This window comes from Lepidochelys olivacea (genome assembly GCF_965140295.1).
Source record: "Lepidochelys olivacea isolate rLepOli2 genome assembly, chromosome: 17".
In the NCBI taxonomy this organism is placed as follows: domain Eukaryota; kingdom Metazoa; phylum Chordata; order Testudines; family Cheloniidae; genus Lepidochelys; species Lepidochelys olivacea.
Genome location: NC_140427.1, coordinates 11,213,650 through 11,238,437, shown reverse-complemented (window position 1 = coordinate 11,238,437; position 24,788 = coordinate 11,213,650). Strand labels below are relative to the sequence as shown.

At 40.2% G+C, this 24,788-nt stretch overlaps 2 protein-coding genes across 3 annotated transcripts in view; one reads left to right on the top strand and one right to left on the bottom strand.

Moving 5' to 3' along the window:
- WSCD1 (WSC domain containing 1) overlaps positions 1 to 18,763 on the bottom strand; it is a 57,286-nt gene extending 38,523 nt beyond the window's left edge. Inside the window, exons 1-2 of the mRNA XM_084651333.1 lie at positions 18,503 to 18,763; positions 5,076 to 5,783 (exon numbers count right to left, since the gene is read on the bottom strand). Coding sequence (XP_084507459.1) covers positions 5,076 to 5,502 — 427 coding nt within the window. The 5' untranslated portion in view covers positions 5,503 to 5,783; positions 18,503 to 18,763. The remainder of the gene's footprint in view (positions 1 to 5,075; positions 5,784 to 18,502) is intronic.
- EXO5 (exonuclease 5) overlaps positions 1 to 24,788 on the top strand; it is a 491,361-nt gene that overhangs the window by 50,345 nt on the left and 416,228 nt on the right. The window lies entirely within an intron of this gene.

Genomic DNA, 24,788 nt, shown 5'->3' with positions numbered 1-24,788 from the left:
TTAGTAGGAAAGCAGACCTTTCGCTGGTTCTCTGCACCAGGGTAAAATTTCCCTCTCAGAAAATTATTTTTTAAAATAATGATCCAGGTGTATTGTGTTGACAGTAATTTCACACCAAGGTGTCTTTACAATCTAAATGGCCAAACTGTTGCTCAAGAAACTCAGACTGGGATTTTTAAAGGTGCTTAAGTGAGTTTGGCCCATATCTCAGTAGGTGCTCCAGCCCAGATATGGGTTTTAGGCCCATCCTTTTGAGGATCTCGTCCTGGGTGCCTTATTTCCTTAGGGTAAAATTTTCAAAGGCTCTAAAGGCCAGATTTTCAAAGGTATTTAGATGCAGCTAGGTGCCAAGTGTGACTTTCAAAAGCACTTAAGTACATTATGTGCCTAACTCCCATTGATTTATAACTGATAATTCCCATAGCCTAATCTTCCTTTGAAAATCCCTCTTTGCCCTGAAAATCTGACTCTTTTAGGACCAAAATAGCTCTGAAAATCTGGCCCTAAGTCACTTTTGAAAATGGGATTTAGGTGCTTTTGAAAATTTTACCCTTACGATCCTTTGTAAATCCTGGCCTGTTGAACTATGAGCTCTTCAAATGATTACATTAAAATACATTAATGTTGAAATATCCATAAACTTAGTTAATGCCGATGCCAGTACCAGCCATTAATCTAGTGCCCTGCTGATGTTATAATTGTGAATTGAAAGAGAGCCAAGAGATTATTATTGCTGTAGCTCACTGGATTATGCACATTTGAATATTCATCATTTGAATATTCAAATGTACATGAAGTGACCATATTAATAACAGCATTGTTAACAAGTCTTTGGAAATTACTATCAATTAAAAATTAAACTTTCCATGTATAGAGTGTGCTATTTTCCCCCTCTCCTAGTAAACTTACTGGCTCTTTATTTCATTATGGATCCCTTCCAAGATATAATGAAATACTTAGTGATTATAATGCCTGCTGAAGTTTCAACTCCACACAGTGATTTCCTTTCAATAAAATGTCACATCGCCTTAAAGTGGCTATTTTATTTGTATACACCTCCATTCTTGGCTTCATACTGATAGCATGTGGGCTTGCTCAAATGTTTAGCTGATGTGTCCACCCCACAACTGCTCAAGCATAGCATTTGAATAGCTAGTAAGTCAAATCTTTGGTGAGTGTAGGTAGCAAACCTTTGATACTTATTTATGTTAGGTACTTCTATGGTCCCCGTTACTGTAGTATTTGACCACCTTACAATCTTTAATGTATTTATCCTCACAGCACCCCTCTGTTTTCCCAATCTGTAAAATGGGGATCTGAGGCACTAAGTAGCTTGCTGAAGGTCACACAGGAAGACTACGGTGGAGCAGGGAAATAAACCAGTATCTCCCAACTACCAAGCTAGTACCTTACACATTAGGCCACCCTTTCTCAGTTCTCCAATCAGTCTCGCCCTCTCTTCACCTGCACCAGAGCTAATCTGCAACAAATCAATTGAAGTCAAGAGAGCTAGAACAGCATACAGCTGTCGTAAGTGAGAGGAGAATCAGAGCTATCATCTTAATAGCTTCTTCCACCGTCCAGACTTTAAGTCATGGGGCGTGTGAGCATTTATCAAAGCCAGCAAATCAGGTTTATTTCAGAGGGAACCTTGAAACTCATCAGAATTATATGGGGTGTAAAAATGTGCAGCATGAAAGCACAAATCACAGGGAATCTGGATGAAGTGAACATAATGTGAACCTGTTCAATGAAGGTCTCTTCCCCTCCCCTCAAATCTCGTCACATGATACAACAAACCTGTCAAGCCCGTGTACTGGATGTGCCCTTGCCTTGCTAAATTACCAGTCATCTACTGGGTGAGCAAAAGCAGGGTATGTACTGTCTTTACGATCAAAAAAGAGATCCTTTGAGTTGTTAAATACTAACCTCCCAGGTGACTCAGTTGGTTCTTACCAACAATCATCCTTTGGACAGAAGTACATTAAAGTATGTGGGAACCAATGTCAGGGAAGAATTATTAGCTGAAAAAAAATTGATTCATTCCTAAGTGTTTTGGTACATTCTCAGATCAGTCACAAGTTTGAGTCAACCACAAGAGATGTAAGGAATAGCTTGGCTTTGTGTTTCTTGCTAGTTTAGGAGTTTCTGTTGGTCTGAAGTCCACAGTCTACGGACACAGTGCAGTCTGCTGAATCTCACTTAGGGCTGGTCTACACTACTGCGATAAATCGATCGAACTTACGCAACTTCAGTGACATGAAGAACGTAACTGAGGTCGACGTAGTTAGATCCACTTACTGCGGTGGCTACACTGCACTGTGTCGACAGGAGAGTGTCTCCCATCGACTTCCCTTATGCTTCTTGGGGAGGTGGAGTACACAAATCAATGGGGGAGTGCTCTCCCATCGATTTAGCGTGTCTTCTCCAGACCCACTAAATTGACACTCGCTGCATCGATTGCAGCAGTGCCAATCTACCGGTAAGTGTAGACATGCCCTTAGACTCCATGGTATTTAAACTGCGTAAACCCTTATGATCTTTGCCGCCCAAGCCAGTTAACTGTGAAGTTTTACTCTGTAAAGCCCTGAGTCCTGTTAGAATCTGGTTCTCCGTGAGCCTGAGAATTCCATCTGCAATACTTCGATCCATCTATTCTTCACCGTTAATCATAACTTCCTGTCTCAGTTTCAAAAAATGTCCACATTGGGCGCAGCCAGTAGGCATCTTTTTGTGACAAAAATTTCGGACAATATTATTTCTTTGGATTACGTGCTCTTCATATTGTTGATTAATGTTGGTAATGTGACGTCTAGTTATTTGGAGTCCCTTTCCTCTAGGTCTTTATTGGTCAGGGAACATGCCAGAAGACCACAGCCTTTCCCAGTTCAACCTAAAGCTAGTGAAGTTTAGATGGGGTCATTAGTACCCATGTCATGTTGTTGTGGCAGCCTTTGCCACTATTTCCACATACTTAGGCAAGACTTGGCTCCCTGTCATTGGGTGTTGCAAACTCGCATTCACTTTTAAGGCGTCCTACTGGACTTGCTACAGATGACTACAATGAGCTCAACATATAATGGTACACATAATGGCTGTGCTCTTCTTTTATCCTGTAGTGACCTGGTACCAGTCACTCAAATCCTTCTGATTATTGTAATTCCCTGATAGGTCTTATGAGCAGGGCTTTCCTATCACTTTCAGTTTGTTCGGAATGAAGCAGCACGTTTGATCACATTACTCCTGCCCTACATCTGTTTAAGGCTGACTGTCTTTAATGCAGCTGACTGAATCCATCTTAACCTGTTCTTTTGTAGAGGCCTTGGCTATATTACAGTTAACTCCCACTGAAATCAGTGGGAGTCTTCCCACGTACTCTAATAGGTTTTTCAGGCCAGCTTTTCAAAGATATTTAGGCGCCAAAAGATGCAGATGAGAAACTAATGGGATTGTCAAAAGTGCCTCAGCAGGTTAGAGCCTAACTCCCTTTGAAACCAGTGGGGGTTAGGTGCCTAACTTGATATTCTATATGTTGATATTCTATATAAAATCATTGTGACTTTTTACTATGAATTTTCAGGCCGCATCCTGAGCCTTTGGCTGGGGATGCTCTAAAAATGAGGCTCGCGATTATGAAATTCTGGCTGCGTAATGTGTGGGGAGGGAGTACAGAGCCTTCATCCCACTGTGAAGCCTTCTTTAAGACTGGCTAGAATAGCAGCTCCACACACTAGAGAGAGTGCAAGGTTTCCTCAAGGTCACACAGTGCCCGAAAGTGGGGAAGAGAGTACAGCAAGACAAGGCTCCATTTCCCCTCCCTCCATGCCACACCAGCCTGTGGAACCAGACAGTCACATGGGGAGAGTATTCTGTACCCCTTAAAGGGGAGTAGCAGTTTGCACTCACTCCCACAATGCACCAGGGAGCTCAGAGAGGCAGAATGGTTTCCAGTACCCTCACTGTGGTGGTGCAGCTCTGCACTGATCCAAATGCCGGGCTGGGCCTTAAAGGTACAATCAAGCCCAAGGAGACTAGTCTGTGTTTTACAAAAAGAGAAAATATAAGGCCTGATTCTGCTGTGTTAACTCATGCTTTGGTCATGCCTGTTTCCCCACTGAATTCAATGGGGCAGCACATGTATGTATTTCTCAGCATGAGTTAGGGTGGCACAATCAGGCTCACCGTGAGGTGAATTTAGTTTATATCAATCTGATGACATTCCATTTAGACTATTATTAAACCGTGAGGTGAAAACACACAATCTTGTACCCTGTGCTTTGGCTTCTAATTCACAGCATTGCTGCAATGATGTACATTCCCCTTTCAGTTTGCTTTCATGTTGTTATGTTCCAGCAAACTCTTCTAATACCCAGGAAGAGTTCAATCAGTTCCAGGATTTTCTGTTCTTTCGTGATGATCCTGGGAGGAGAAAACCAATTTAATAATTTTCATCTCCACTTGCTTGAAGGAAGAATAAAATAAATCTGCGCTATACAGTCCAACCCCTGAGAAACCATTCACAGAAGGCTGCATTGGCAGCCGTATATTTGGACAGACATAGGAGAATCTACAGCTTTACATACATGAAGGAACATTCAATCATAGAGTTGGATTATGATTGGGGCACTGCTTGTAACCATTTCCTCATTTATGACCAGATTCTGACCTCCTTAATCATACATGAAGCATTTTTTATCTCTGTGAAGTTCCATTAAATTCAGTGAGACTACTTTTGGAGTAAGGTACTACTCAAACAAGTGAGGATTGCAGAATCCTAAATATTTTGGGCTGTTATACATATACTTAAAACAACGAGGAGTCCTTTATTTAGTCTCTAAGGTGCCATAAGGACTCCTCATTATTTTTACTGATACAGAATAACACGGTTTTAGAAGCCTCTGAAACCATACATATACTTAGTTTGTATAAAATGGTTTGTAAATGCTCAAGAGCTAATACAGAAATACATTCTTGGAAGGAGTCAGAATAACTCTCACATGCTTATGAACGGTATCAATCTTTGCCTGAAACAAAGTCCTACGTGACAGAAAATGGAAGTTGGGAAAAGCCCTTACCTTTGTTTTCACCTGTATGTTGCGTCACCTTAGATCCCGTTGCTTGCATGGGTTCTTGTTCATTAATGAACCTGTGAAACCATCTTCTTCTTAACTGTCTCAGTTCTGAGTTCCGGGATATTAGCCACCGTGGCCCGTACCTCTGATCTGATGTTGGGTCATGGAGCACATCCATGTCCACCAGAAGCTTAGAACTCAAACGAGGGTTTTGCATTGTTCTGGTATCTAGGATTCCGACTCCTATCACCATGTCTGAAACTGGTGAGACCTGAATATTCGAGGTCCCATGTGTGCCTTGTTGGATAACCAAGCGGGATCGCTGCAATAGGAGAAGGCTGCCAGCCATTAGGTAAGCTGCTGTGAGAAAGAAGAGCAGAAACTGGGTCCGCCGAAGAAATTTCTGTAGTCTGAAAAAAGGTTTGGCCATACCCTTACTGAAACTGGGCACTTCACGCCTTCAGAACGGCCCTGGAATCACTGTTTGAAATTGTATTAGTTCCTCCCATAAGTTCATCCCATCACTTTAATGTATCCTCCCCCATAAAATTGTCTTTTTCAGTAGCAACAGCAACTACAATGCATCATGCTTTATATCCATAGAACTGTGGGATTTCTGGGCAGCTGATCTGGTTCAGGTGAACTTATGAACAGTTCCATAACTGTGACCAGTTGCACTTTATAACATCACATTCCAAAAGGATAGGAAACCTGAAATATGAAGAAAAATAAAGTTGGCTCTGATCCCATTAGCAAACACTTACCATGTCGAGTTCTTTCCCCCTTATTTTATTTTAGCTAAACATATAAAGACAATAATCCTGGTACAATGACTGATTTAAAAAGGATCCAGTTACAGATTTCTAATTTTACATTTTTCTTTATTTTAAACTTGAAATGTATACGAAACACCTGCATGATTAGAATAGTCTCCTCAGGATGTTTGGAACAGTAAGTCCTTTTATTTCCTTTGGTAAATAGCTGACATCTCCGGTCTTTGTTACTGACTGGAACCAGGTAGTCACAATATAGACATCTTTATAGGAAGATATTATTGGATACTTTCTTTTCAGTGTTACAGTAGCTAAGCTACAAATCTAGATCAGAAGAAAACAGCAGTGTGGGTGTATGGTGAAGAAAAACGAAATGGCATCAGCTCTCAAAGGATAAGAGAATAATTCTTAATCTCCATGAATCACAATAAAATGAGGCTTTATGCTGGAAAGATAGCTCCAGTATATATATAGAGAGAGAGAGAGAAAGAGAGAGAGTGTGTATTTTTGTGCCTTGCAAACTTAAAAGAAAGCTAAAGTTTCCACTAATTTCAATCTAGTGTATGTTTCTATGTACCTTTTGTGTGAGTGGATGTGGATGGGAGTATGTATATATGTATAGGTTTTAATTTAATGGAATCTTATATTTTCTTTTAAAGTTTTCCAAATATTTCTAGACTATTTTGGGGCTTTGCCAGGCTGTTAGTTATGCTGATCTACACAGTGACGGGATTGTCCAAGCAAGAAAAAGCTCTTTTATGCTCTAGGTAACCTTTAACCTTCTGAAACAAATAAAAATGGGCATCTTGCCATATATTGCCTGAGTTCCTGGTTAATTGCTCTTCTGTGGAACCATGAAAGCACTGAGAAAAGATGCAGTTTGTTCCAGAAAAGAAAATATTATGGCTCTTGTTTAACTTGCATTCAGAAACCCTCCAAACCAGCATCAGGACAAGGAAACTTGCTGTCCACTCATCTGCCATTCTTTTCATAGCATTCCTCCACACTTTGCAGTTCCTGATTAAATATCTGAGGATGCTTCTATATGCCTCTTGCTAAAACATATATGATCATGTAAAATTTCTCCTTCATTCTCTTTTTGCTTAGTTGTGTAATCTCTTTGCTTATTAACCACCAATCAATGAAAGGTAAACCTTTCTCATTCAAAATGATATTACAGTTCATCTGACCATCTATTATTTTTGTCCAATCCCCTTTTAGTCTATTTTTCCTAAATAGCAGATTGGGTTTAGGAAAAAAGGTCAATACATTCCAACTTTGCAGATTTGGTTGACTGGGTTTTTGATGACCTGATTTAGAGAGCTCTTAATTTAAAACCAAAGTATCCAATTCTTAATCCCACAGGGCTGAGTAGCATCTGAGACATGGGGTAAGATTTTGCTGTGTTCATATCTGCCATTCCATTTTCTTCAAACGTCAAACTTCACAAGCAGTTCTCATTTTCTCACCAATAATAACTGTGGAACTTTGCAGCTCACATCCATAATTCAGCTGACAAACTTTTGAGAGATTCAATGTGTTCCAAAAGACACATCATATTTGATAAACTTTTTAAGGCCAGATCCTCAACTGGTGCAAATCAGCATGGCTCCATTCAGTAATGCTGATTGAGACCAGCTGAAGATTTGACCCTTAATATTAAGTTATTTAACATCTTTGATCAAAACCTTTGAGTGCTCAAATGACAATGGGATTATGTAAATACTGAGATTAATAGAAGATTATTTATAATAATTACATAGTGCAGATTATTACTCTTATAATTATGCTGAAATTAGACAAAGGTTTCTGACCGGGAGAGGAGTGATATTCTGGACCAGCTTTCCCAAGGGAATGGGGGGCCCACCTGTGACAGCTATTAGCAAATATCTCCAACAGCTGGAGATGGGACACTAGATGGAGAAGGCATTGAGTTATTACAGAGAATTTTTTCTCTGGTGTCTGGCTGGTGGGACTTGCCCACACACACAGTGTTTAACTGATCACCATATTTCGGCTTGGGATGGAATTTTCCTTTGGGTCAGATTGGCAGAGACCCTGGGGGCTTTTTCACCTTTCTCTGCAGGATGGGGTCTTGGTCATTGCCTGGTTTGAACTAGAGAAAATGATGGATTCTCTGAAAACCTGAAGTCTTTAAATCAAGATTTGAGGACTTCAGTAACTCAGACAGAGGTTATGGGCCCATTACAGGAGTAGGTGGTGTGTGTAGGAGGCCCGATTAGATAATCATGATGGTTCCTTCTGCCTTGGCAAATCACATCAGCCCAGATTCACAAAAGTCTGAGTCTATTCATAAAAAGGCTTGTCAGAATTAATATTTTTAATAATTTTGATAGATAATATCAATGTTTCTTTAAGAATTTTTGTTAATTTAAATTTTCACAGTTGTGCAAAATTGTTTTGTAAGCATTTTTTCCTATTTTCATTGATTTAAATGTTCACAGTTGCAGGAAATTGTGAGGGGTGAGACAATTGGGGGGGTCAGATAATTTTTTAATAGATGTTGAGATTCAAAAAGTTAAAGCTTTATAACTATTAAAATACAAAGTGTCAACATCACATGTCAAATTATACCAAGTACATATCCTTAAATTAAACTCTAAGATCTCAACCCACTTTTTTTTATTTTGCCCATCTATAAATTTTTATTATTATTGATGGAAATATTTTTCATCTCCGTGTGTGTATGCAGCAAAATTGACATTTACCAACATTTACCAATAAATCTAATCCTTCCAAGCCTATTCATAATGTAGATTTTTATAACTGCAATTATTAACATGCTATAGCATTCAATACTATGATTTCTTTATTAAGGCAATGATTATTGCAATCATATATAGTCAAATGTTTTTATGATATTTTTTCTTAGCAACTGAGACATGAATATATAGATTTTTTTCATATATTCACAATACTTTTGCCCATTTTTTTAATTAAAGGTTTTCTTTGATATTTGAAAAAAGTTCCAGTAATCATTAGGAAAAATGGTTCAAACCAAGGTCCCGGAAAATGTTCAAGGAACATGAATAAAATGCATTGCTGGGTGGAAAAGAAATAAAACACACATCTCTGACAAGCACAATACTTAGTTTACAATAGGTGGTAGTTCTCTACCACTTTTCATTCAAAGATTTCAAAGTGCTTTACAAGGGACCAATTTTACAGATGGGGAAACTGAGGCACAAAGCGGGCTGGTCCAGGTCTCAAGAGATAATTAGGGGCTTACATACCTTTTGTGGATCTGGGCTGATATGATTTGCCAAGGCCACAGGGCAGTGGCAGAACCTGGAGCAGAATCCAGGTCTCCCAGTTCCCCATTCAATGCCCTATCTACCTACACATGGATATTCACACTTTTGTTTATGGGGCAGAGGGAAAAAAACACCTATTTCCAACCTCAGAGGCTTTATCCATTATATGGATGTCAAGGGGGACAGAACTTGCAGAGATTAGTGCTAAATACCAATGACTCCGAAAGGTTAGGGTATTACTGGTAATAAGTTGAGGGGAAGTCATATTTAACAGGATAGTGCTACCAGTGTCTTATCTCTACCCTTAGCAGGGGAACTGTAAACACCTGCATTTCTTTGTGTCAGCTAATCACAGAAAAGTCTCCTTCTGGCAGCGTACGCCTCTTTTTTTTTTCCCCAGCCTTCCCCCCCTGCAATGGTGTAATGGTGGCATTGAAATAATGCAACACCCTATGAGCTACATCATGGCTCTGAGATCCACTGGAAAATGGCGGTGGCTAGAAGCAGCTGTAGAAGCTGAGTGCAAATGGATGGAGGCATTGTGCCCAAACACTGTATAATGCGCCTTGTTCTGCTCTCACTTAAAATCATTTTACACTGCTCTATTTCCACATACTTCAATGGAGTCACTCCATATTTAGGTAAGCTGTGTAAAACAGTGGGAGAGGATCCAAGTCCAATGTATCTAGGAGCACCGAGGGTGGTTCACTCAACAGCGATACCTGCTACACCTGCCTCGAAAAGGTGTCATGTTTGCTCCTTAGTGATGCCCATCAGGTGTCTGGGGAGAAGGGTCTGGCCAGACTCAACCCCTTTGGGCTATGCAGTGCCGCTGGTAGTGCTAGCAGGCCTTGCTCTTCCACTCGGAGCACAAAGAGCCACATTATGATTGCCTCTTGTGTCAGGGCACTGTTGGAAAGGGACTACCAGCACCCTCTCTTTCCACCCACCAGTATGGAAAGCCATGAATTAGCCTTATGTTTGCCACCTGTTTATTGAGCATGCAAAGAACGCACAAGACATCTAACATATGCAGAAGAACAACTTCAATCTAAAAGACGCTCAGCACAGCTCCCACTGAGTTGACTAAGAGGGAAGCTTTTTATTGTTGTTATTTATTTACTGCAGATGGATTTCCCAAGAGTTTCACAAACATTTAACCTACAGACCAGATTTGGTGCGTGGACTAGAGATAAATGGGAGGGGTGAGCGCTGACGGGGAGCTCAGCTATATTGATTACATCCACTCTTGTGTACAACTCCAACTCTGTCGATTCCATCGTGAGCCTGTCAATGTATTATATTTTCCAGAAAGCCTCAGCTCAAGTCTGGTGATTACAGGAGAATCTCAGCTTTCATTTAAAAAAAAAAAAAAGGCAATTTCTAGCCCTCACAGCTGTAGAGAAAATCTTGGAAACGTGATGCAAGTATGATCTAAAGGCTTAGAAACCAGAAGATGAATCAAATGGACCCCAAATGCATCACTCTCATGATTTTAAAGCTAATCTCATTATATGTTTTGGAGGAATGACACAATTTTTGAAAGTTTGGGGTTGACAGCACTGCTGTGTCCAGCCATCAGTTGACATGCACAACAGTATGAATGCTATGCTCCTCTGTTTTTCACAGAAGAGGAGCAGAGGGGTGAAAAGAGGTACAATAATAAATCCTTATTCCATGCAAAATAATTTAACATTAAATCCTATCTTCCTGAATCGGGCTGGATTAATAAAAAATGGGAGACTCGCAGACTCTCTGTTTTAGCTTCCTTTCCCCTATTCATAGGTCCAAATAAAGAACGAACCCTGTCCATTTGTTTAAAAAGTTTCAAATGTCAGAAGTGAATTTTAGCACAGGCAGTGTGATGTGTGTAAATTAGCCCCAAATCCAGTGTCCCTTAATAGAGCTGTCAGAAAAGTACATTGTAGGCAAATTGCAAAAATACTCCACTGGAGCAATACTGCAAATGTACAGCTCACAAAAAGTAAGTGTTTCTGTTAGTGGGAAAGCAGCAGAGTGCCACTAGCAAGCATTGCCACTGACATATAAAAATGCCATTTAATTTTTCCGTGAACTGTGTATTTCAGTATTTCCCGAGTAAGTCTAGAAAAACATCACTTTTGACAATTATATTAAAAAAATAAGGAATAAGAAAGACATGGTGAGATCTGCTAATCGGAAATTTGTCTTGTATATATAAATGTTCACTTTAAACTACTGGAATCAATATGAAAAAGGCATTCCTTAGTAGCAGAAGAGTCTTTTACCCCTGTTTTCATATGACAGGGGACTTATCTTTTTAGATGTCTATTAGCCCCAGATTAATTGACAACACAGATTGGTTGAACAGATTTGGGATTCCTGTTTAGGAATGCTACAAGTCCCATGGCAGTCAGAAAAGGAAATCAGACTGTTAGAGTGTATAATTAATCGGATAGAGGATAATGTTGAAAATATGTGATTATGTACTTGGACTACACCCACACCTGCAATATCAGGATCTGTTCTAATCACACCATCTCAAAAAACTTACAGTAGAAACAGAAGGGAGGTTGAGATGGGCAATGAAAATGATTGAAGAGATGGAGATGCTTCCTAATGAAGAGAGAAATAACAGGACTGGGATTGTTCAGGGTAGAAAGAAAACATAATAAAGGCATAAAACAATGAATGGCATGGAGAAGGTAAATTGGGTGCTCTTATTTCTCATAATACAAAAACAAAGGGGCACTCAATGACAATGAAGTACAATGTAATCTAGAAGAGTAAATGCCAGTGTACACAAACGATAACTAACCTGTGAAACTCATTGCCACAAGATATCATTGAAGGCAGGATTAGTAGGATTGAAAAAAGGAATAAACATTTTTGTGGCAAATGAGACATCCACCATGACATTAGTCAAGATATATGAAGGGATATAAACTCCCATAATTCCTGTGCGTTAATGCTTGGTTTTGGACCTGATTTAGGAAGAAATTCCCTCTATGGATCGTCTTCCATAATTCCATGATCTTCCAGTATACGGTATCTTGTATTTCTCTGAGGTGTCTTATTTTGGCCAGTGTCAGACGTATTTTTGGACAAAGGAACCTTAGGTCTGATCAAGTGTGAAAATTCCTCTGTTCCTAATATATAAAAAAGCACAGCCTTTCTTACTGTATTAGCAATGGGTGAACCTCCAAATATTCATAGGCCAGATTCAGATCAGATAAGTGCTGAAATGTCTGAACACTTATGTCATCTGTAGCCTATTCTAACTGCTTATGTCTGCAGAATTTTGTGTAGAATTTTCACAAGAACAATTAGTTTTTCTTCTTGCTTCTGGCCACAGTGGAATTACCATGAGAACCTTACAACACTACATTTCCTAGCAAGATACCAGAAGTGAGAAAATATCTGAACATTCAGAACCTCAAAATAGATATGGTTCAAATTTGGTTCCTAAACTAGCTAAAGTCACGTTTCTTTCCACCAGGCCTGAAAATAGCCACTCAAGAAGGAGATGGCTCAAAATCATACCAGATATGTTAATTTGTTAGCGGTCAAATCCTCCCACTCAACTCTAGTCTGGGGTGGCACAAGAGGGCTTGTGGGGATGGTTGGGAAAGAATCCACCCCCGAACACGTTCATTAATTATTTTACAATAATGCATAAATGCCCCATATTACTAGGTGCTATACATGCCTGTAATAAAAAAACCCTGACCCAAAGACCTTACAATCCACAAAGCACTGGCATCAGCAGTACAGTGGTGGTTGTTGCAACCCAAAGGTTACATTAACCCTGGCAGCTGGTGTTACACCTCTACTTTGCGACAAGTGGATCACCCAGACCTCCAGCTCCTGCAGACCACCTCATCTCATCATTCTACTCGGCTCTGTAGCAGTCTAGAGGCATGGTCCCCAGCCCAGTCACCGGAAATCCTGTACCCTTCCATGTAGTTCCCCTCGGTGTAATTCTAAGTCCCCCATAGCCATGGCACAAGGGGGCAAGATTTGCCTCTGGGGCTGTCATGCCAAAAAGTATAACATACTAGAGTTGGTGTGACTTGCAGAGATGCGTGAGTGAGACTGTCTCTGCCTTGGCGCAGTTACAACCTATAGACCAGAATTTTAATGGGTGTAAATCAATGTAGATCCGTTCACTGTAATGAGGATCTGGCCCTATTAATCTAATTCCCTCCTGATGGTAGTGGTAGGCCTCTGTCTTGTAAAGTGTCCTGTAGTGCTCTATAAATGTTTAATAGCAATGACATGAGTAACAGATATTTTTAACACCCACACATCATTAACATGTGCACAGTGAGGTGTGTTTGGTTTTTTTTGAAGGATTTATATGTTCTGCTTCTCCTGAATAGCTTTGAAAATTTGCTTGTAGTTAGTGTCTCCACAACACTAAGTTACACATAGTGTCAAGAAATGTGAGAGCACATTTAATCCCCACCGTCTCTAAAACATTCAGCGCTTAGCATCCCATTGTGCCTTGACAGTGCTAAAAATCAGACCTGAGGCATTTACAGTTCTGATTTTCTTTCATGCCATAAAGAATTGGATACAAGGAAAAGCAGCCTGATAATATGCTCCTAAAATGACAGCAGTTGACAGGCACTAGTCACTTTTCCGATTGACCACAAAACAAAAAAATCACGAGGCATGCATTAGTACCATTAAAAAAAAAAAAGACACTGGAGATTCTATCCTCCCAGCCAAGGGGTAACCACAGAAACCTTTGGGGAATACTACTCACTTTTTTCAGGCTTCAGAGATGACAACCTGAAGAAGAGGCATCGTTGACTGACAGGTGAATTTTGTTCCCTTTTCAGGGCTGTTACTAAGTTATGTTGCGCACCTCAGAGTTGGGTCAATACCACAATGTAGTTACAGAACAGCAGGATTTTACAAATGCAGAGTTCTTGGCATGAAGGTGAGGTTCTATTTTGTATCCTAAACTAAATGAAATGGGATGCCTGAGCAACATTATTTTTAGAAAAAAAACCCTGTCTGTCTCCCACATTTCTCCTCTCCTTTGTCAGCTCTCTTTGAAGACAAATGTAGTCAGCTTGGAAATGATTTCAAGACCTAACAAAAATAGATTTTGGCTTGCAGCCTGTCTTTTGGATATAGATGGTCATTTTCTTGAGGCTTTATGGTTGTGGGGGGGAGTGTAAGGATTAATATAATGAAATGTAGGCTCAATCAGAGCACAGAAGGCTGAAAACAAACTAGTGAGAAAGGGAAAAGTCACAAAGTTGATCCAGCCTCATGCCTGAAGTTAAGCTTTAATTTGTGGCTTGTGTCGAGTGTAAAGCTCTAAATGATTGAACTACTCTGCAGAACATCTGTCATCACCACTACTGCAAAAGTGAATACCAAGCTTGCCCCATAGTTTCCAATATGGGTGGGGGTTTTTGTTTGAGTTGTCAGAAATCAAATGAAGGACGCACAAAGGTGATGTTTCCAACCACTCCACCCTCCCAATTTGGGGCAATGAGAATATTCCATGTTCTCCCACCAGACAAATCTTATCGTTTTTGCCTAGGATCAGAAATATACTGTTGGTGATGGATTTCATGTTAAAGTGGAAAATCACAACATCATAAAGAGAGCTTACAAGAAAAATCTTGCTGCTACAGAGCCTGATGCAAAGTCCACTGGCTCCCATTGACTTTGATGGACTTTTGATCAGGCCTCTGAAGAAGGCACTCGCATGGCTGTCCCAGCTGTTGCACAATGTTCTCTGGTGGTTGATGCAAATGCAAGAAAAACAGGTGGCTTCTCCAGCACGCTTTCCTCTCTTCTTCTTTTTTTATTTAACAAAAACAAAGCTTTTATAAGAAGAGTTATCGAAATAGCTCATTTACTTGAAACAACCTAAGAGACAGGTCTGTGGGAGATAAGCTGATAATTGACTTTTCCGGCAGTTACAATATTACGTTCAGATATGACTCATCTAGAATCCAGTAGATTGGCTTTCAGAGTGCCTTTTGGTTTAGATCGATGGGAGGAGGCACTCTAGGTTATTCTTAAAGCAGAATTAGAATTCTTGCTGAAGCATTTTGGTCAAGCCTGCAGTATACCTGGCAGCAGGGCACACTTATGACAAAGGTTAAGGACCCTGGAGGTCTGACCTCAGGCAAAGTGATGATGCCCAGTAAGGATCTGGTGCTACACCACTGAAGATCGTGAAAATTTTTCAATTCACTTCAATGGGAGCAAGATTGTGGTTTAGCTCATTCATGATAAGCTCTGTGGTTGGCTCAGTTCTAGGCACAAGTCAAAGTTTATACACTGAGAAAATAACAAAGTCAAGTCTCAGAGAGGCTTTTACTTGTTCAGATGGAGGGAGGGAGGGGAGATACAGGGAGGAATATAAAATGCCTCAGCTTCAGAATTAAAATTCAGGGCTTTAACTATCCGGTCGGTCAATTTTGGGTACAACTCCCTCTGAAATCAATGGGAGCTATAGGTTTACAATTCATGGAGCAATCATGCCTCAGAAGCTCAGAAAGCTGGATATCCCATAAACCTAAATAAACACAAAGGAAGGATTGTGATACAGGGACAAATGGACTTCTCTTCATCAGCTAACATAGGGCTAGATCCTTAGCTGGTAAAAACCAGTATAGCTACATAGGGCTAAATCCTACAGTTCCTGTTCACACCTAAAGTCAAAGGGACTTTTGCCTGTATTAAGACTGTAGCTCTTAGACTCATTAACATTCCCAGGAATGCACTTTAGTTAACCTCAGTGAACACAGTGCTCATGAGACAGAATAATAGCCTTGGTTTGAGCCTGGTATATTGCAAACAAGTGCCATGAAAGCTATCACACACAGCCCTACCAATGCACCTCAGCCGCTTCTATGTTAGTCTGGTTGCATTGTTCATTGGTTTTCTCAGCCATGTCCTCCCTTTTGCATAGCAGAAAAGCAAAATCATATTTACTTGTGGCTCAAGCAATGATCTCAATTTAAAAATATTTGGCTAACAACTGTGAATTGGTAGCAGTTGACTATTCCTACAGCCTCCTGGGACCACACTCTGTCAAACACTGTATAGAGTTGACAGTTACTAAATATTTTCATTTATTTTTACTTTAGTAATGATGTATTTTAAACAATTATATTTAAGATCAAATTAAGGTTGCATTTTTTCCAAACCCACCCCTGGTTGCATGAGTTAGACAAAAACAAAATGTTGCTTTAAATATTTTTAAAAATATGATATTTTTAACTCTAACATCCCCTTTCCATAGAAATTAGTGTATCCTATGAGTATTACCTGTAAGAAACTAATGATAATAAGAAACTCTCAATGAATTCCCATTGCAAGCTTTTGAGCGGGAAATCATTTGTTTTTTTTTAAAGTTGATTTTTTTTTTCAGAGAGGCTTTGATGTAAATGTAGAGAGCCAGATCCTCAGCTGATGTAAAATGGCATAGCTCCACTGATCTATGCCAGTTTATCTCAGATAAGGATCTGGCCCTCACACTTTGACATTGAGGTGCTAAGCACCCATAAGTCTAGTTGAAATCAATGGAAGATGCAGGTGCAACACATCAGTGTGGGGTTCACTTCATCTTCTTTGTTTAACTGTAATTATTTCTTTCCCCTTTTGTAAAAGGGCCCTCCTACCCAACTCATTAGTAAAGTTTAATCCCTGAGTAACGCTGCCACATTGATACTTTAAAGGGTGACAGATGCAGACGCAAGTCTTGTGAGTAATGGATCTCAAATGAATTATTATACTTTAAACACAATATAAAGTCAGTCAGCAAACTGGAAGTGGGATGGGAGCAACACAATTTCTCCACACAGCCAAGGGCAAATGCTGCAGCTGGCGAAGAATGCCTAACTGAGTTTACTTTTTTCCCCCTATTATTTTTGAAGTGAAGAGGCTGTATAATTTAATCTGCCCACCAAGTTTATCTTAACACAGGTATCATGTTAAAGTTTTTAAATAATTCTGAACGCTGATCTAAGCAAAGCAGAAAAAATTTATGCAGAGATATCAGGCAGCAAAAATGTACAAAATCCCTAAACTGTCATGTCAATGTTAAAATATATGTGTTTACACACTACATGCTGTATGGAGGTGTTAGTATATAGTATACAACATAAGCAGTGTTACAATTGGTACTAAATTCATTTACTTAAAAGTAAATGGTGATGTTACCAAATAGCAACAGAGCTACAACCCAATTGAGTTGTGAAGTCAGCATTTAACTTGTGCAAATCCGATCATAACAGCTCTCTAATTGGGTAGTGCATTTATACAAGGATAATTTGTTATCATAAGTAAATGTCAGTCAAGAGGATCATTTACAGACCATCGCCCTGCCCTGTAGGAAGGCATGGCGAGAGATCACACCAAAGGTAACAATAAGTTAAAGATCGTTGAGCTTGAGATAGAGTAGTGACTTGGCAAGTGTTAAAATGACAGGTTTGTAACATTCAATGTGCTGGAGTGATATGTAGGGTTTATGAAAAACAACACTCAACACCTTTTATAGGTCAGTGATCCAATAACTTGATTATTAGGGAGAATGAACCCACACCACTGTGGAATAAACGCAGACATGCATATACATGATGCGCTGTGTATACAGAGTATTGTGTACCATAAAGACACATAGAGTGCATGAAACCTGTCACATACCTTCAAAAACAACAACGGAAAGAGACATCTACAAAAAGTCATCTGGAGGCTGGAAAGTCTTTTAGTACAAGGTAAATCACATTAGTGTAACGTACATCTCTTTGATGTTAGAAACTCAAAATAAGACACAGCAAATGATGTGCAATTTCTGAAAAACAATATGGTTGTGTTGCTACAAGCAGAAGTTTTCCAAGAGACTGTTGGAGAAAATGCACGATGAATGGATTTGCACATCCCACAGAAGCTAAACATGAGAGCAGTTTCTGTGTGCAATAAAATACATTGAACTGACAATACCCTAAACAGCCAAAGTGTCGTAAGAGTCGCATACCAAAAATTATTAGATTCTATTTATACGGTATAGTGGGGCTTCTGAAACTGCTTAAAGAAACAATGCTTCCTAATTTGCCTTGCCATGCTATAAAACACACACACATACGATCCATTCCTACTTTTTAAGTATAATATTTCCTAGCTGCTCTGGGAAGGGCATCTCAGCAGCAAACTGCAATCTTCACAAACAATGCAGCCAAGCCCTGCATGCTTGAGATGGCATGGATAAATGTAATAAATCAAACAGCCATTTGGGTCTGTAAGGTATGTTAATGCCCCAATGTCTGCAAAAAGTTGTCTGGTTATTATTTGTGTGATGGCCAGCATATGAATGGCTTCCAGAAGAAGATAATTCAACTATATAAGAAAAAGAAGAAGAAAAACTCACCTTTCTTTTATGGTCAAGGAACTCCTATTATTGTGAGGCAGAGTCTTAGACAATCCAGTGAAATATTAGAAAAAGCTGTAATGCATATCTGAAAACCTGATAAATCCTTCTCTCTTTGCCCTTCCCCACTAATCCTTCTTCTGTCTCCCAGATTTCAGTACACAGAGCTGTAATCCTCCTGAGTACCCCCTCAGTGCTCTGCCTGTATCTAAGCTCTGCACTTCAATACCTCCAGCTGTTTATATCAGTAACTAACCAAGCAGCAAGAGATCATATCCTGTCTGCACATGCTCACTGTTCACCAGCCTTTGCTGCTGCCAAGCTGGGAGATCTCCAGGGTCCTAGTGACTCAGACCAGTGTTCAGGAGCTAGGATTTGAAAATACCAGAGATGTTTGTTTTTAGAGTGTTGTATTTGGTGTGGGGGGTTGGGGAGGGCAGAACAGGGAGAAATAACCCATGCTCTTGTGCATGTAAAATTGAAGGGAAGTAATGACACGCACAGTATGTTGTACTGTGTCAAAATAAGCAGCCATGATCTGTGTGCTTTGCTTTCCCTTTTCAAGTGAGCTGTAAAAGTTCCCCTCCTTCACATTTGTTTTATAGAAATCTATAGACTTCGTTCACAGCTATAGACTTCTACCTGTAGACCTGTCCAGGAAGGCAAATAAATCTAATCATCCGCAACACAGAAGATCTAATACTATCATCTGAAGGGAGGCTTTTTTATGCCTCTTTTCCACTAGGATCAGATCTGTTTTGGTGCCACTTTTTCCTAGATGCATTCCCAACAGGTGAGAGAGAAATACAGGCACATGGTTCTGCAGAAATTTTTCCAACACAGGCTCAGAGATTTCAGACAGCATCTTGTTATTCAAGGCACAGGTGGATGGAAGTAAATTATTTATAAATGTGAGAGCTGAAAGACAGTTCACTGGCTGTCCATAAGATTGACTGATCGGCAATATCATCTTCACTGTGTATTTGGTGCCCCTTGTCCTGTTTGTTCAAATGGTATTAAAACAACAGAGATGAACAACAGAAATGGTATTAAAACAGTGTTCAATGAGAGATTGGGAGTGAGCTCCAAATTCAGCTCTGCACCTGGATTTGGACCACTCCCGAATTCAAGCATGTTTGGATCAGACCATTATAGCTGTGGACGTTACATGCAAAACTCAGATCCAATTTTGGATCTGGATTTCAAATAATTAGGGTGATTAGATGTCCCGTTTTTAAAGGGACAGTCCTGTTTGTTGGGACTTGTTCTTATATAGACGCCTATTACCCCCCCCCCATCCCATTTTTCCACTATTGCTGTCTGGTCATCCTACAAGTGACCCATATCGCCTCTTATCCTCAACGCTCAAATGTTCAGATTTCTAATACAGGATCACATTCTTTTCTAATTAGGGTTGCCAACTTTGGTTGGACAAATTCCTGGAGATTTCATTCCATGACATTATCTTTCATTAAAGATTAAGCTTTTAATTCCTGGCGATGCCAGGACAATCCTGGAGAGTTGGCAACCCTATTTCTAACCAAGAAAAAAAATCCAAACACTATACCTGTAACTTTAATTAGAGAGGATAGTCAGGATCTCTGGTGCTGCTTAGGATATAAGTCTGTCAATCTTCTTCATGTTGCTTATTGCCTTACTCTGTGACTAGCCCATTAATTTCAGTGGCGCTATTTGAGCAGAAAGCACACCAACAGCAGACCCCTAACACTCAGTCCCGAGTCTCTGAATTAGAGAGAGGCGCAAGCTGGCAAATTGTACTTGTATTTCAGTCACCACACAACTGGTCAAACCCATGGTTTTGTTTGTTCGTTATAAACATTTGCAAAATATTCCAGTGTTGATGCAGATCTGGATTTCAAATACACCTGAAGTTTGGAGCTATGACCTGGGCTCATCTCTGTGCAGTATATTGTAAGATTTTGTCCAGAGGTCTTCCAGGCATACACAGATTTTGTGTTGGCTTTTTGCACCAACAGGGAATTTCACCATCTGTGTGCTGTAATATTTAGACCCAGGAACTCTCTTGTTTGGTCACTTCTAGGCAAACAATGTTGGTGCTGTAATTATTTGACTTTGGTTTACTTTTTTAATATTTATTTTCAGACTAAAGGTTTGGGGGATGGGAGGATTGTTTGGTTTTTTTGGTTTTTTGGTTTTTTTAAAGCAAACAAATGCAGGCATTTCTACTACTACTGTTAACTGCACCCAGGAAAACAATTGACAGAAATGGCAAAGTCAGAGGAAGAATCACATTTCTGTTGATTGCACTTTGTGGGCTGGATCCTCAGCCCCAGTTAGAATCCCTTTACAGAGCTGCAGTGGTACAGATGGCCCTTAAACCAGGCCTAATTGGGATGCTTGGGGGAATCCTCAGCTGGCTTTAGGACAGCTATGTTTGATTTATGTCATCAGCTCTTCTCTCCCTGGTGTGCAGGTCAGGGAAAGGCAAGGCTGGGCCTTTCTAAGCAGCATAACTTAGAGCACCCCTGAGGCTGTTCAAATTTATGTCAAGAATGTTTTAGGCCCAGGCAACCTATGGGTTGGGGAAGTTGAAAAGTGGCTTCCTATTCTCTCTCTCCAGCTCAGCTGAGCATAAGCTCATGCACCAGATGACCTGGTTCTATAGTTTGTATTTGTTTTCAGTGTAAAGCAAAGGTCATTTTTCTAGGTAAAGTCAACTTCCATTTCTCTGTGAATTTCTATACATCTGGGATGGCAGCATGATCTAGTGGATATGGCACTGGACTGGGATCCAAGAAATTTGGGTTCTATTCCTAGTTCTGCTGCTGAGTGTCTGTGTGACCTTGGACAAGTCACTTCACCTCTTTGTACCTCTGATTCCCCTCCCACCCTTGGTCTGTCTTGTTTATTTTGATTGAAAGATGTTCAAGACATCTCGCTATGTGTAGGTACTGTACATATAGGTACTGTACATGATAAGCTGGTTGGATCCTTTAGGGCAGTGGTTCCCAAGCTTGTTCCACCGCTTGTGCAGGGAAAGCCCCTGCCGGGCCGGGCCAGTTTGTTTACCTGCCGCGTCCGCAGGTTCAGCCAATCGCGGTTCCCAGTGGCCGCGGTTCGCTGCTCCAGGCCAATGGGAGCTGCTGGAAGTGGCGGCCAGTACATCCCTCGGCCCGTGCCGCTTCCAGCAGCTCCCGTTGGCCTGGAGCAGTGAACTGCGGCCACTGGGAGCCACGATCGGCCGAACCTGTGGACGTGGCAGGTAAACAAACCGGCCCAGCCTGCCAGGGGCTTTCCCTGCATAAGCGGCGGAACAAGTCTTGGAACCACTGCTTTAGGGCTACTGTAATACAAAAAAACACTTACTATCTCCATGAAAATGACAAAATCCACCTAGTTATCCATGACAAGATGAGCCCATTTTTTTCTACCATAAAAATCTTTAGACTGTTGGTGAATTTTATCTCAATGAATAAATTTGCAATTTGTTGTAAAAAACAAAAACACCACCACCTGCTTTCAAATGTGGAAACTCAAGAAGCGAAGATTAAGGATTTCTAGCAGTTATACCATTCACACCAAGTTTGACAATCCTTCAGACTTGATAAGATGTGAAACCGAACTGCTAGAATCCGTTTGCTGATACTAACATGTCAAACATTTGTTGAGGTTTAGCATAGTGACAGAGCTACAATTTCACAGTAAGTTTCTGGATTTTGAGTAGCAAAGTACATGTAGGATAGTCTAAATATACAATATCCTGTATTTTTTTTACCCTTAAGCCATGGAAGAAGCCAGTGCTATGGTTTATTTTAGCAAATAAATAGCAATCTCTGAAGGGGTGTTGAACCCTCACTGAACCTCGTTAAGTCACAGTAAAGACCAGTAGCGTAGCAAATTTTGTGAATAAGAGAGTGAAAAAGTACATTAAAAAAACCAAACCAATGATGATGCATCACAAACACGTACTAGTTTGATTTGACAAGTTTTAGTTTGTTTTTAATTTTTTTGGATAGCGCTGCATAGTAGTCTAGCAAATGCTCTGAGGGCTTAGTAACAAGAACTAAGTGCTGTCTTGCTGTTAATGCTTGACTGTAAATATGAAGAGGGAACTCCAGTTAAAAAAAAATTACAGACTTTGCAGGTTAGCAAAGTTAATTAGCAATGTAACTATAAAAATATAATATATGGAAATATCAGGTGTATCCTCCTCTCACTTGTGATGGATGGGTCCATAATTTCCCAACCCACCAAACCCTTAAGTTGATGCTTAAGTATCTAAGGGTCTAAATCAATAAAAGTACACCAGTGCATATTGGTGAATCAATGAGAGGAGAGGTAAGTCATCTCATTACGCAACTTTGTTTCCAAAGATTTGACAAAATTTTCTTAAGAAATCCAAAAGCAGGCAAAAATCACCTGCTCCAAATTTTCATTACAAAACCGAATATCAGCAGTTTTGCAAAAAGACTTGCCATGGTTTTCAAACCGTCTAGACAAATGATCTGCACCAAGTTATGAATGGATTCCAGGGAGGTGCTGTTGTTTTGATGGAAAATATGCTTTTTGCATCGTTTTGTCAAATCTACACACAATTCTTTGAAAGATTTTTTTGGTTGTTGTGCTTTGAGTTTTGGATTCAAGCAAGCCCCGAACTCAAAGGCAGGTTTCACACAACATAAGTTATTGCAGTGCAAAATCTCAGCACCATTTTGATGAGTCTGTTTTGATGTCAACATTTTCAGTTACTTAGATGGTGATACAACATGGCCAGCATGGGTAACGTATGCACCCTGTCTGTGACTTTTGGATTCTGTTGACTCTGGGGAGGAAAAAAAACCACTGGAGAGATCTGACTCATTTACACAAAAGGGCCCTTTATACCCCTGTGGCAACATAATTTGGCCCTAATGTAAATGAGAATCACTCTTTTGGTGCATCCAAAGGTGTCAGATAGTCCCTTGGCTAAACAAAACTGCTGTCTGTCTGGAAACAGAGGCTAGATTCACATGTACCATAAATTAGGGCACTCTGTAAATGTCAATGCAGCTATGATGATGTACACGAGCAAAGGATCTAGCCCACAGTTTCCAGAGTCATAATCAGAACCAACTGGATTAAAATTAGCTCCCTGCAAATCAATCACATGTCTTTGATCACATCTCAGTGTTCCTCCATTGTCTGTTTCAATCAGATGGGTCTTAGTGTGTGTAACTTGGCATTGGCACAGCCAAGCTGCCGCTGACCATTAGAATTCTGCATGTGCTCTCCCTTCCTCTCCTTCCTGGAAAAGAGGCGAGGATTTAGTGTTCCCACTGTAATATTTGGATTGGTGAATCTGTTCTTCAATGTGTTCATTCATACAAGGCCAAAATAGCAAGTCTGGTCCTACCCTCATGCTACTCTTCCATGTGTCCCAAATGAATGATCTTTGTAACTTTCAATCTCCGTGATTGTGGAATCACAAGCCTTTAACATTTTTAGAATAAGATTATCAGTAACTGTTCATTCTTCACAGGCTGTCCAGAATTCTGTCATTTGTAGCAAACATACAGATTTTTTTCTTTAGGAAATTTAGCAATGTGGATAACTGGAGAGCCTGCAAAGTTGCCACACTTACTTCTCTTAAAACAGAAGTCTTTGCAAGATTGGGCCTTAGTTTTGTTCATTTCTCTTCTGACACAGATAAACAGGTCACAACAAAATGCTACTGTGCCTCATGGGACCCCTCTACGTTGTCACGAAGCTCTGTGAAGAAAAACTCTTTGAGGTATCAGCAAACAATGTTTCTTTTCATGACCAGTTCAATGCGGTATTTAGTAGACTTGGTGCTGAACTTGGGCAACTGAATGTCAGAAGACTCCATAATCCTGGATAGTTTCTCTTTTCTTAGTCCGCTTCTGCACACACTGTCCATGGCTTCTAACACCATGTGAGTTTTTGGCCCAATGTGATCTCTTGTTTGTGCACGAGGGCAGTAACTATTACTAAGGGCATGTCTACAATTGCATAGAAGGTGTGATTGCAGCTAGGTAGCTATTATCCACACTCACTTTAATTTAGCTAGCATGGCTAAAAATAGCAGTAAAGACATTTCCATGTGGGCTGTGCAAGCCTACCCAATCCCCCTGCCTATGGACTCGTGGTGTTAGCCCAGCCGCTGCAGGATTATGAAGGGTTCACTGCTATTTTCAGCTCTGCTCGATTAAAGCTAGCGCAGATTGACCATCCCATAATACAGTCACACCACTGGTTACAGTGCAGACATGCTCTAAGAATGATTCAGAGGGAGAAAGGTTCAGTG